Here is a 13,996-nt window from a genome sequence, read left to right as displayed (position 1 = left end):
TATCAAACGTGTTTTCACTCTTACCGAGTCAGCTTTTGCATCCCACGTCTTTGGCAAATTCATTGATGCAAATTTGTTTTAATATGAGAAACGCTTAAAAATAGCCACCATTACGCATTGCCACACGGATGATGGATGCAATGTGTGAGAATTCGGAGAGAAGCCCGAATGATGTTGAAAAATCTGACGAAATAAGGGAGGATTCACCTTCCGTTGTGGAGAACAACACTGCCGAAAAGCACCCAGACGGATCAGGTGATGCTACTGTGCAGTCTGAGTCTGACGATGATGTTCGGTAATCAAGTCAATGGTGTTTTAATTGTTTGTCATAGAAAGCTGTTTGTTGGTGGACTAAACTGGGAAACAACTAGCGGTATTTAATGTTCTCTCTTTGACATTTTGTTAGAGGATCTTCAGTCTTATTTTTCCCAGTGGGGCAATGTTACTCGGTGCATTATAAAGATTGATCGTTTCACGGGACACTCTCGGGGTTTCGGTTTTGTTACGTTTGAAAATGAAGACTCGGTAAATAAAGTCCTCAGCGTTCCCGAACACAAACTCATGGGAAAAAGGATTGACCCCAAAAGGGCCAAGCCCTCCCGTGAAGCTATGAAGAAAATATTTGTTGGCGGTATAGATCCCGAGCTCACTGAGGAGAGGATAAAAGAGTACTTCAGTCAATTTGGGCAGGTTAGTACAATGTTTGCCCTAGACTAATGTAATTTAGGTTGAGTCTCTCGATCTGCCCTTCGACCTGCAAAAAGGAAAGCGAAAGCACTACATTTTCGTCAGCTTCGCGACCGAAGCTGCTGCTCGCAAAGCCATAGCCAAGGAAAGGCAGGAAATCCACGGCCGCTTGGTAGGCTTTTGATCAACTATCATAATTTTGTGCTGTTCGCCGTCATAGTTGTTAACTTGCACTGACAATAATGCCTTCTGTTTGAAACAACCGTGGTCTTGCTTTGTGGTTTTTATATCACCGACGTAGCGTAAGTTTATACGCCACTGTTTTGCGTGTAGTTGTTAAGCTCTACGCTATTTACCTTTGTTTCGTCCCTCTTCTATCGTTGGGTCCTTTTGCGGCTTAATTTCTCATTCGCATTTTGATTTGGGTGCATTTTTTCCCACTTATTTCAGTGCGATGTGCGGGTTGCCGTAACAAAGGATCAAGCAAACAAGAACAAGAGTGAGTATTTTCTGTCGTACACTTCTATTGCATCATCCAGTCTGACCTTTTTTCGGATGTGTCGTTTTTTAGATATGAAGTGTCTCGGCTACATTGACCCAGCTTATGCTGCCTACGCACCCTATCCTTACGGAGATTATTCCAGTGCTTATGCCAGTTTGGACCCCTATACTTATGGTGGATACTACGGATGCTATGACTATTTCGGTGCCGCGGCTAACCCCAGTACTGCAACCGGCGGCTATGGTGAGTACGCTTCCTGATGAATTGGCCAGACTGCCTTTAAGTATTTTAGTCTAGGTAGCACTCAAACCACGAGTATTTTTTGGTGGTCTTATTTCCCACTCCAGCAAAAAGTGTTACATGTCTACTACATGCGTACTTTAATTTTTCCGTGCCCTCTGCTGATATATCTCATAGGTCACCTGTGTTTGCGCATATGCGCGCCCACACACACGGCTTTGTCTCTTCACTTAACATTTACAGTTGTAAAGCATTTTCAACATAGACTCGAATTAATGGAATCATTAGTCAGTGCACAATTTATTACTTTCTGTGAATTCCCTGGATCACGTGATAGTAGCCTTTACATTTATGTGAATGCTTATGCAGCGCCGGGGACGGTGGTCACTGAAGGACGCAAATATATGCCTTTTTCCATTCAGTTCTTTGTTTCTGTTTCCCTATGCAAAGAGTCATTTTTGGTGCACCCAGGTATATATGCCAACTACGCCACGAATTCTGCTCTCTTCCGTGGTCAGTACGGCGCTGGGCGGTCAAATAACGCCCATCATCCCCATCACAACGCCGCAGCAGCATCAGCCGCCCCTAATCCGCATTATCAAAACAGTGCGGCGGCAGCAGTGGCTGCGGCCGCGCCTGGCGCAGCTGGTGGTGGCGCAGGAGCAATGGGTTATCCTGCTGCTGCGCCGGCAGTAACAAACTCCTCTTCCCACTGGAACCCCGCCGAACCATCTGCTCCTTCCGTCCCTACCTTCGACTATGCAGCGGCTGCACCGCACCCTTAACCACGGCGGATGCATGGATAGGCTCCCGCTGACTCGATCGAACGTTTGTTTTCGATCCCCGCTGTACAGAGACACGACAACTACCCGTCACACTCCCTTCCGCCTCCTCGCTATCCCCAGCACACACGCACGGCAATGCTTCTCCCTCTCCGTCCCACATGTCGGTCTCTCGGTTTGCCCCCAAGTGCCTAGGAAAAGAGGACTGAAGAAAAAGACGCTGCGAAATGTGTTGGCGCGCCGGATGTTTGTGTACAGAAACCTCTCTGTCTATTGTCTATGTGTGGTTTTGCCGCCACTCGTCCCTGTCCCATCACCGTTCCCTAGCTGCCAGCACCCAGGCGTTTCGTGTTCATGCCCTCACTCCCATCTTCGACTTTCACAGTCCTTCGCCATGCATTCTGTTTTGTTCCTCTATCTTTCCTCGCACGGTTCTTCTTACTTCACTCCTTCCTCTGCTTCCCGCCGCACTCCGTGTTAAGCGGGGGACGTGCAAAAATGACGCAAAATGGTGACGCCTAAGGACCCTATAAAGCGTTGGGGGTTATTGCACCTCTTGTGCTGCTCTGGTTGATGGTTGGCTTTGGCGTGTGGTTTTTACCCGCGTGTCGGCGGCTGTTGGTGTGATTGGATGCCAGAGGACTACCCAAGGTCTGCCTTTGTCAACCCTCAATTTTGGGGATGGATCTGGGGGGCCACGCTTCATCCGGTTGTCAGTTCTCTAGGAGGTCTACTCTTTGGCTTTACCATACTTGGCAGGGCTGACTGACAGCGGTGCGTGGGGTGTTTCGAGCCGCGCTGCTTTCGCACGCGCAAGTGCTCATTGGCACGGTTACCTCAACTTATTGTGTGTCACGTTGGGCCTTCAAGGAAGTGTGCGGGTGGTAAATGTCGCTGAGCCGTCTGCGGCCCCGCTTCCTTTATTTGGTGGGGTTTACAGGGTGTGAGCTTGGCTTCTCGTTTGAAAGTTGCGGCGTGGCTGCGCACTTTTACGCTGTAATAAAGGGATCCTTGCCGCGATCGGTATGAGAACACGGATTCATTCTCTGGCATATGTTTATTCGTAGACCTCACTGATCCAGACTAGCTGAATTTGCCACCCGAAGTTAACATCGCTCCTTCACTTTGTCGACGTTGTCAGAATATAATCCAGTACAAAAAAACAAGGTATACCACAGAAGGTATCAGTTCTACGTTTCCATGTTTCGCAAATCAAATGATGAATGACTCACCATAGGCACAATATGCTTCCGATGGTTCAGCAGAGGGGCATTTTCTTAGTAAAATTCGTGGTGAAGCTTGGACTCAATAAGTGGGTTTGCATCGGTTTAATTACCACCTACCGCTACAGCAAAGTGGGACGGCAAAATTGGTGGTGACGGCGGTAGTGGGGTTTGGAAGCTCGGTCTCTTGCTTTGGCCATTCAATACTTTTACCTCCGCAGTTATTATTCTTGATATCCGACCGGGCTCTCCAGCCATGCCCAAAAGTCGCCCAGGCCTTCTGTACAGGAATAATAATTTGTACTTTTATTTCGGATGCCCTATTACAGCTTCAGGGAAGACATCGCGGCCATCATCGACATCGGGGAACAAGTCCTATGCCGCTTAAAAAGTTATCCCGATTACTCTGGTTAAATAAAAAGAAACTAATAATGGGGGTGGGTGAATCCGTAGGGGCTTTCTACAAATGGGTTGGAAGGGCATCTGCTTTAGACACAACAAGTGCTGACAGGGTGAAGCTAAGACTTCATTACTCTCAAATGACCTCAAAGACAGGGTCATTAAATCTGGCAGAACAAAATGACATTTCATACTGTGAAGGTATAGATGTGACTACGAGAAACAATAGACTTAGATAAAGTGCTAACAATGCGTTGGATGTTTGTTTAACTTACGACTCTGGTAAAGGGCGGCTTTGTGTCTTAATCAGTGCACCATAAACTGAATGGGCTGGACTCTGTGGCATGTCAGTAGCCGCAAACCCCTTCTGTGTGTTAAATGTATATGTTTTGCCCGAGCATTATATCGTCTTTTGTCTTCAAAGAAGTCGCGAGATACTCCAATGCCCGCTATGAAATATAGTCCTGTCCTTAGCATAATTATTCACAAAGTCCTTTTTTATGCAAATGGACTCACAAAGGTAGTAAGATTCTAGGATTCAAACCAAACGGACTGTATACATTATCATAAATATTAAGTTGCACCCTCACATGGGTTTGAATCCCTCATGGCATCGGTTTTCCCTGTACGGTGATTTGTTTACTTTAATATATGCGTATTACGCGAGAAAAAGGGTAACCGCAGCAGCACCGAGATGCTCAGAGGGGAGAAGGTGCGGAGATTTGCTATTTTTTTAGCCGTATAGAAACAGGTGCAACCTACAGTCACCACAGACTATGCGTCTGTCATGTAGAATGCCCTATAAAACTATGTCAATGGCCCCTAGTAGCGCTGTGCTGAAAGGATAAAGCATCTTTTAGTAACCTCCTAGGGGTATAACAACTCACGGTGCATCACACAGATCTCCAATAAACACTGCTCTAAAAAATGCCCAAAAACAAAAATTTTGAGCTTTTGTGAAGTACATGCTGTCGAATCTAATAGTACGATAAAAGAGTTGTAGTGTCAGTGCTCCAATTGAAATATCTGCAATCGCGGTAAAAATACTACAGACACATACACTATAAAAAATGTCTACAAACCCATTTCAATGCATATCATATGATATTTTTTTGCAAATTTTTAAGAGGTAAAATTAACTACGAGCTTTGAGCAAGTGCTTAGTCGTTTTTGCCAAAAGTGCGCTAATTTTAACAGGCTTGGGCTGTGGTTGTTCTAGTGTCCTAGTTCGCACCTGGTATGGCTACTGAGGAACCGGTCGCCGAAATTATTGAAGAAAAACAGAAGCAAGAGGAAGAAAAGCAAAAAAGTGTCCTCGGTTTGACCAAAAAGCATCGCAAAAGAGAGCTTAAATTTATAGGTTCGTGCTGTCAGTAGTTTACACCAAGTCTTTTCAGCTGGTGAACTGCGCACTCTCCCGGAAGATGCTAGTGATGAGGATAAACTTATTGCACTGTATAGAAAGTTTCAAATCCTTAATTCGGAAAACAGCGAGATGAGTTCAAAGCTCAAGCTCACAGAAAAGCGCATTTTATCTGTAAGAACTTCCTTGTTTTAGTAATGAATCGTTGGAGTTTTTGAAAAGGAGTATGATCTGTGAAAATTTCAGGTCGCGGCTGAACGTGATCAGTACCTTGATAGTTTTAATCGAGCGAATATACAGAGGGAAAAGTTAGAGGCTTTGTGTAGGGAGCTCCAGAAGCAAAATCACTTGATAAGGGTACGTTGGTTTTCAAACCGTTTTCAGTAGAGTGATTCCGTAGGATCAAAGCTTGGCGATGGCTCAGTCAGAAGACGAGAAGCGTAAGGAGGTGGCTGACCGGTTTCAGAGTGGAATCAACGAAATTCAAACCCAACTGAACGACTATTTGGAAAAGAATAATAAACTTCGGGAAGAGAATCAAATGTTGGCTGATAAACTGCAGAAATTCATCGCGGACCACGAAAAACGTGAAAGTTACGTGCAAAAGGTAATCGTGGCGTCTTTAGTTAGACCAACCTTCCAGCCTCTTAATTATTTTTTTACCCTATGTTATTCAGTACCTCTTCAAATAAAAGTGGAGCACACTTAAGTTGCTTTTATTTCCCTCAACCGTTATTCTCATTGATAATATTCAGATCATCGGCTTGTTCGTATTTATCTGATCGACGTTTCAATCTGTGACCGATTCATGCTTGTGAATGTGTCATTGCGGACGTTATCCTGATCTTTGCTGTCATCTAAAACTACACTTTATAAGTGTTCTGGCTAATTAGGCAGTAATGATAGTACCTATTTGATTAGGTCCCTGACTATCTCATCCCTGTCGGATAAATTCGCCATCCGTTTTCGTGCGGTCCCTAGGGCAGCTACTTTTTGCGTGGTCTGTATTTATTTCGATTACGACTTTATTGTTTGCACAATACCATAAGTCCTTGATATTGAGGGCATCCAGCTTCGAGGACTCCTTCAATGACGTCTAAACATAGTTGTTCAAGGGACTCCAACGTAAAAATTTTGGCGTAAAACAATTTTAGAAATTGTTGGTCACCCTTCTCTTGGATTCGTGCACTGTATTAAAAGAAGGCATAACTTGTCCTCCGTGACGCATTGATAGTCTGGTTTTGAGAAAGGTCATTGCAAAGCACCGCACAGTTTCCATCTTTTTATTAGGAATCCCTCTGCAGGTATAGTTAATTTGATTGGTAAAATATGACATTGCATTCTAAATTGCTTGCTTTTTGATGTCTTTGTTGGGCTTTATGACGTCTTGTTTGGGTTATTTTTAAAGCCTCTTAACTAAGTAGTTAGCTTACTTTGATGTAAAAGCCCAGCAGGTAATAAGTGAGCATATTGACTCGTTTATTCACTTCTTTGTTTGCGTTTGCTGTCGCTGCTTCGGGAGACAAATTCAAAGGGTTATGAATGCAAAGATAGTCCCAGATTTTACCTGTCCCTCCATGTAATTGCTGAAGGCGCGGGAGTTGGAGTCAATGCTTTGTGGTTTTCAATTGTGGTCCTTTTAGGTGGACTTTTGCTACCTATATGTGGAGATGTGGATATGCAATTTTTTTTGTAACAGTGCAGGGATATTCAAGCCACTTCAGGACTCAATATTGCAGGTTTTTCGATAAAAGGAATGCTTCTGTGGCTAATGCTGCGCACTGTAGTAAGTAATAAGTGCCTTCCATCACATACAACGGACGCATACATAGTGGCTAGGCTAGCGCAGTCACCGTCAACAAAGATGGCAGCCAATAATGGTGATGTTTGCATGTGAATAGAAGCACAGAATCCAAACTTGGGCGGTTCTCATATTGAAGCTCCATTCAGCCGCTCTGGAGTAAGCTACTTGAATGTTGCAAATCCCAAAACGACGGCTTAACGTACCTCTCTCAACGACGGTCTCGGCCACGGTCGTTCCTAGTCCCCAGTCACTCCTGCGAGCATTCACTCAGCATGTGGAAATTCTTATTGATGCATGATCGTCTGTTTTTAAATTAAAAATCAGTCTCTCTGCGGGAATGATGGCCGCAGTCATTATGCACAAAAAATATTCAATTTCGGTAAGTTAGCGCATTCTGGGCTCCAAGGAACCCTCGAGGAAATGACATGAGCTGTTCTGAAATGGATCAGCCGCACTTGTGAAAGTTTCTTTCCCGAAGCCTTGTAGGTACTAACCAATCGTCAGGTTAAGCAGTTTTTACTTTGGGGTATGTTCCCTTTACAAAATTGTCAGCCCTAAACCTTCCTCGTCCCTCGCTATTCACTGTTACAGCCACTGGTGACATTGATGCAGCGACTATTTGTTTCGTGTTATTGGAAATATCTACTCCTTGATACTCTGTGAGAGGCAGTGTCTCACTTGCTCAGCACCATGGTTATTTTCCGTTGATATGGCCCCTCCTTCCTCATCAGGTGAAGTGCCACTGAAGTTGTATATAAAACTGACAGGTTAACCGTTATTCAACTAGTTCTGGGAAAATCTCTCTTGTGTTCATCTGTTGCAGCTACTGAAGACGCGGGAGTTGGAGGCGAAGCTGGCGGAGGCGAAGGCGGTGCAGGCGCGGGCAGTGCAGGAGCAGGCGGTGCTGCGCGAGAAGCGCGAGACGGAGCGAGCCCTCGAGGAGTGCAGCCTCCTTAAACAGCGCCTCGAGGCGCACCAGTTGGTGGAGGAGAAGCTCAAAGAGCAGGCAAATTTCTCTTCTCATTCTCCGCTAGTCATAATTGTTCAGCTAGGGGTTCTTATTTTTGAGCCAAGGTAACATTAAATGTTAACTACCTTTTCCCATTCCTCTACTAAGGTTATACGGATAAATAGTTTAAATGGGCTTGATTATACATTTCCTCTTTAGCATTTCCCTACTGGAGAAAGGACCTGCATTAGTGATAGATTACTCATTCTGGGATATCCATAAATTCTCCGCCTCTTAACCCTTCTTTCTTCTAAGGTCCCCAATTTCAGGATGAAGTAGTATGAAGTTACTAAGACTGAAACGTCCGTTTCCTTTTTTGCTCACTTTCTACTAGTCTTTTTTTTACTTCTTTGACCAATTTGCATTATCTGCATGAGTTGGGTAGGAATTCTCTTGTTTTCAGACTTCCAAGTGTAAAACACCCGCTTCTTCGTACTGGCTTTGCCGCTTACATTGACACTTCTCTAAATGTTCTAAAAGAGTGGAATTGGAGGCTCCTTTAAGTTTCCATACTTTTCAGTCTAGCTTTATTCGGCCTACAGGCTTGACATATTTGCACCCCATTTGTGATTAAAGAATCTCCATCAACATACTCCTCATTCCTTTGCGTGGTTGGAAAAGATTGCGTAGGACCTGTTTGCTGCACTTTTTCTCTTTTTTTGTACTGACATTTTGTTCTAGTAGTGGTTTACTAAATGTCAAACGCCCGTTTTCCTGTTGGTGGGTGTCTTATTGTTTAAAGTAGAGGATTGAATTCATAATATCCCCTTCACCTTTTGCTGTCTCTCAGTCTTCAAGCTGGTCTAAAAGTACCATCTTTGAACGTAAAGCAGGGAATTCAAAGCTCCACTCTCGTCTTGTTTTCTTCATGTTAAGTCCGTCTGCCTCTTACGTTGAGAGTGATAAAGTGCGTCGAAAGCCTCATATTTGGATCCCTTTTCTTCTTTAAAAGTTGCTATTATTATTTTGTTGGAGTTTTTTAATCCATCTTTCGCTGCCTCTTCCCCCGTCGTCTTTTAAATCCTGCTTTCCACAGTCCTGTAGTCTACTTTGCACTGTTCCGGGTCATTTTATCTAGGCAAGATGTTACCTGAAAAATTCTTTTGTAGGGAACAAATAGTAGCATAAATTCTGCTTTGCCCTCATGTGCGGTTCCTGATATTCTTGAAACAACGTCCATCCACTGCCGCAATATTTATCAAAAGTAGTTTAGAAGATGTAGAAATTATACTTTACTTAGAAAGTGCAAATTAGGCGAAAATTTTCATTTGCTTCGTTCCCATCGAGGTCTGACATCCTAGGACAATTCACCTCTAGTTTGATGCGCGCCGTACACTTTTCAGGAGGCACCCTTCGTCTCCTTTTTCATGCGGAGCGATTCTATTCTTCCTTTTATCTTGCATTTGTAGATTGAATTTTACAAGAACAAGTACCAGTCTTTCAATAAAACTATGGCCAAAAGCAACGATCTCATCGAAAACACCAAGAAGGAGATGCAAAAGGTGCGTCTTTTTCTCCCCCAAATGTACCTTGTCAGCTGAGCTTTTTTGTTGTTGTTGTTGTTGTCCTTGTTGTAAAAGGGTTTTTCGGGGCAGATATCCCATCTTTGCATAAATTGGTAGGCACGAAGTGGACTTTTTCAGTTCTCTAACCAGTTTTCAGCTTAGCTTTGCTTTAAGTGAATCGCCGAAGCCAGGGAATGCCAATGGCCACTGCGTTTTGTTCACTTCAGTAAAGACAAAAAGGGTAACAGTAATTTGTGGGTCGTGTACCCTGTCATCAATTCAATCAACTTTCTTCAGTTTCCTCGGGTGCTAATATTTTAGTATTGTCATTGTTAACAATGCTACTGCGTTTGTAATTGTTCGGTGCAGACTTGTTCAGTTTCCTTCCTTCCCAACTCTTTCAAAATTGACTATGAAGACGTCCTGCTTTATTTTAATCCAAGCTCCTTAAAAATTTACTTCCATACCCTGTGCAACTGGGATTTTCGACTCAAAATCCAAAATTTCTTCAGCCCTTTTTTTGCGTAGAGTTTAGTCGACTGAGAGAGCATCTGGGAAACGCAGTCACGTATTTTGTTCGTGCCTCTGCACCGTCAGCGTCCATGCGTCGTCAGGTGAAACAAAACCCTCACCGCTTACCCACCAAAAGCAATCAACAGGCGTGCGTACGTGAATGCTTTTGGTGAAGGCATTCCCCACAGATGGCAGTGGTGTCTTGAATGCGCTTGCTATTTGGAGAAATTTCACCAATTTCTTGATCATGGCCCAATTATAAATCAGTTCAGTGTGGCCTGTGGTTAATCACTGTCGAAATCACAAATATTGCCATCCAAACTGTGAGCTTTCCATGCCGGCCAACTGTAAAAATGCCTCAATGACTGCATTTCTTGGCGTGAATTTGTTTCAAACAACACGCCGTTTGATGCGACCGCTTATTAGGCTTGCAAGAAGTGGTCTATTGTTAGTACTTCAGGGAAATACATTGATGCTTGCCTCCAAGTCGAAAAGTAGCAGAAGGACGAAGATTGTCACACCACCAGCATGCGAGCTGAAATGGTTGACGTAGTAAAGTAGAGAATCGCAACAGCCTGCATTCTTCTACAAATTGAAATTCCTTCATGTTGGCACGCAACAGCACAGCAGAGGATCTTAGATTTTTTCTTATCCGCGACGTGTGCTTTATCAATTTACCACATCCGGTTTCACCAAATCTTGCTGTAAATAATGATTGTGTTTAAGATATGAAAATATGTGTAGAGTTTTCTTTTTTCAGCAGTATAATAATAATAATGATACATCTATTTGAGACTCGGGGAGCTTATGTGCTACGTTGTCCATAACACTCTGGTTGGTGGTTTGCGAAACTCCACTTCCTTGGACGCACATCGCATGCGTGTGGATGCCGGTGACTCTAAAAAAGCTGGCGACATTTACGAATTCTTCCAACACAGCTTAAACAAAAGAAGTATTTTCTGTTTTTATGGTTAGAATTTGACCTTGCGCTTTGTGATCCTTGATGGGATTCTCTCGGTCGTTTTATCTCCTAAACTCGGTCCCTTCACTCAATTCAGGAATCACGGAGTAGTGTAGATAACATAGCGTAGGTAGTTCTGACGACTTCATCTTTTTCCTTAACGGTTATTATTATTATTGTTGTGACTCTCGTTCAGCGGAGACAACTTTTGCCATTTTGCCGGCCATGTGTGAGAACTGGGCTGGGACCCAAGTATTTACTAGTGATAAACCGTAATGGAGTCGGTGAATCTTTTCATCTCATAATAAACATGGGTGTCATTGCAAGAACCATTCAGAAGTACAAAAGTGGAAGATTTCAAGGAAAGTGGTTTGTGACGTTTGAATAATCAAAATTTATGAAATCAAATCTGGCTTTCTCCCATCAAACCTTTCCTCGGTAAAGAGATTGGCTGATTTTACACAAATCAGCCTTAAACTGAAACCATGGGGGTGTTTGTCTAACCGTTTGCGGCGAGCCTGTATCCCTTTCAATGTTTTCTTATCGACAAAACAAAAGAGTCCCTAAGATTTCACCCTCTCTCATACTAGGCAGTTCTCACCGATTGGGAGGATAAATTGTCTTTTTTGAAAAGAAAAAAGTCTTATTTGATCTATCGTTGGCTCGGTGTTGTCAAGGTGACAGCGAAGACCCTTCACTCAACTATCGCGAATCTCGCCTGGCTTTTCATTTTCATGTTTTATTTTTTCAAACTACGTTAGCTGTCAAATTTAGATAAGTCACACTCAGTAAATTCGTACCTTATCTGGTGATAAAGCCTGAATATTTCTAGAAAGCACTTTAAATGCTTTATTCGTTGAAAAATTAACATTAGCATCTCGGCCTTTATACAACATTTCGTCTCTAGAACCCAGGAAAAACCCTAGCCCTATCCACCTTCCTTCCTATCTCGGCATTTTCCCCTCCAAAAGACATATCAGTTCTGTTTCGGGGGGTGTGATGCTAAGGAAATGTGAACTAAGGGCAACCGAAGGCTGCAAATGAGGTTAGGACGCCACCTTTCTCCCTTCCTCTAAGTGGTTTGGAGCATGCAGTCTTGTGTGTCTTGTAAGAATAAGAATGGGACGTTCTTTCCTCCAATCCACTGATCTTGGCTTTTTCTAAAAAAGAGGAGTTTTGCAGGTTTGTTGGATGGAAGGAGTGTTTAATCTTCAACATGCCAGGCAATTGAATCTGCTGTGCAGCACGCGCACACAGAGACACGAGGAAAGTCGTCAGGGTGTGAGAAGGTGGTGTGCCTTAGATGTGTGAAGTGTTGTGGGTGGTGAATGGGTTGTGCTAATCAATGATGAGTCTATTGTAAAAAAAAACAGTCTTTATCACAAGTCTGCCAGGCAGCAGTTTGGAATATACAACGTCCTGTGAAATATGGAAGAAGCGAGGGTCGACAGGTAGATCGTTTTCGAGGATTGCCGCTGCCTATTAACACGCGTAAGTGCCGCTTCCGCTTTCCTTTGCCCTTCCCCTCCCCCTGTTAGTGTAGGTGTAGGGGAGTTGTTTCATTTTATATGAAATTAAAAATTGGGGAAAGTCCTCCTTGTCACGTGAGTCACGAAACAACTTGTCAAACGCGAGACGTGATTGCCTACTCGGGTTAAGAATGGTTGGTCTCCCCGAGAGCACTGCATTCATTTTTGAATGATTTACCACCAGAGGTAGACTTTTGGGACCATTCTATGTGGTACGCACCTCCACCGCACCTTCCCTGAATGTTAGAGGCAAATCTGCACGCGAAGTTGCTGCAATTCTGAAATCTCGTGAAGCTGATGAGTCTGAATTGCATCAGATCCAAGAAGTGTTAGTAGAAAGCATAGTAATGTGCACCATACTAATGAAATGACGCGTTCTCATCTGTGCTCTTGTGATACATATATTTAAACAGTGGGGTTTCATTTCCCAGGTCCAAAAGTTAAACAAGTCATTGCTAACAACTTATGATGAAAAAGCAAATTCGGCTTGATAGAACTACTGGGGCAGTAGGAAGGGACCGAATGGTTCGATTTGCCGACTCCAAGAAGAGTCAGATACAACACTGAGGGCAATGTAGGCAGTTGTCTGGACGTCTCGACTTTCATTTGACATTTGTTTCCAAACACCAGATGACGAAACATCTGCGCACCGCGGAATCGGCCGCCTTGGAGTGGCGTAGCAAATGGGAGGTGAGTCAGAAGGCCCTCTTGGACATGATCGACGAGTGTCGCAAGGAGAAGGAGAGATCACAAGCCCTGCAAAAACAGGTTGACAGCCTATCCAACCTCTGTCGTGCTCTACGAGCTGGCAAATCCTCACCTCCAAAAGGTAATATTCTCATATATGCTAATTATATCTTCCAGGTAGACCTTATTTGTTGCAAAATGGTATTTATGTGCGTGAGCTCTGAACTGGTCGAATTTTCAGCCCCAGTGGGTTGGTGGAAGACGCCTCTTTATCTCTTGACGTGTAGTAGCAAACAAAGGGTACGACGTGGGTGCAAGTGGCAGCCGGCCGGTTAAGGGGGGATGCTAGCGCCTAGGAATGGTTCCAGCCTTACGTGTTTACTAATATTTGCTTGGCCTTGATCTTACAGCCATTGCTATCACATCTATATGTGTGTTGGTCAATCAGAAGGGACTAGAATGCACAGGAATTAGCCGTGGAGTTAGAAACTAGAGAATCGGGATATGGACGTCCTCTGAAGTTGTCAACATTTCAGCCTTATCTTTTTTTCAATGAAATTCTGATTTATTTTAGAAGAGGAAGCACAACCAAAGGCAGAAAAAGATGCTGATGGAGACGAGAATAAGAAGGGAGAGGAAAAGATTGATGAAAAGTCTTAAACTCGTCGCCATGGCCAGCAACCGTCTCACTTCATATCACTCTTTTTTATCCACTTGATTGTGTACTTTATTACTTCCCTCTCTCTCTCTCTCTCTCTCTCTCCTCCTCCTCCTACCTACCTACTACTACTA

General features: G+C 43.7%; 2 protein-coding genes across 2 annotated transcripts; both read left to right on the top strand. All coding sequences in view use genetic code 11, as the record gives it.

The window, feature by feature from the left end:
- Positions 1–131: 131 nt before the first annotated feature.
- Positions 132–2,214, top strand: EGR_03532 (Heterogeneous nuclear ribonucleoprotein A/B; the record flags this gene model as incomplete). Its single annotated transcript, XM_024492781.1, has 7 exons — positions 132–295; positions 333–373; positions 407–690; positions 728–859; positions 1,138–1,186; positions 1,259–1,432; positions 1,901–2,214. 7 exons carry the CDS (start codon positions 132–134, stop codon positions 2,212–2,214), a joined length of 1,158 nt encoding a protein of 385 aa, XP_024352914.1.
- A 3,397-nt stretch (positions 2,215–5,611) lies between these two features.
- Positions 5,612–8,512, top strand: EGR_03531 (Beta-taxilin; the record flags this gene model as incomplete). The annotated part of the gene is made up of 3 exons (XM_024492780.1): positions 5,612–5,803; positions 7,824–8,074; positions 8,413–8,512. The coding sequence occupies 3 exons, from the start codon at positions 5,612–5,614 to the stop codon at positions 8,510–8,512; spliced, it is 543 nt and encodes a 180-aa protein (XP_024352913.1).
- Between the last annotated feature and the right edge of the window lie 5,484 nt (positions 8,513–13,996).

This window comes from Echinococcus granulosus (genome assembly GCF_000524195.1).
Source record: "Echinococcus granulosus chromosome Unknown EG_S00018, whole genome shotgun sequence".
Taxonomy (NCBI): Eukaryota; Metazoa; Platyhelminthes; class Cestoda; order Cyclophyllidea; family Taeniidae; genus Echinococcus; species Echinococcus granulosus.
This window is presented reverse-complemented; position numbering and strand designations above follow the sequence as displayed.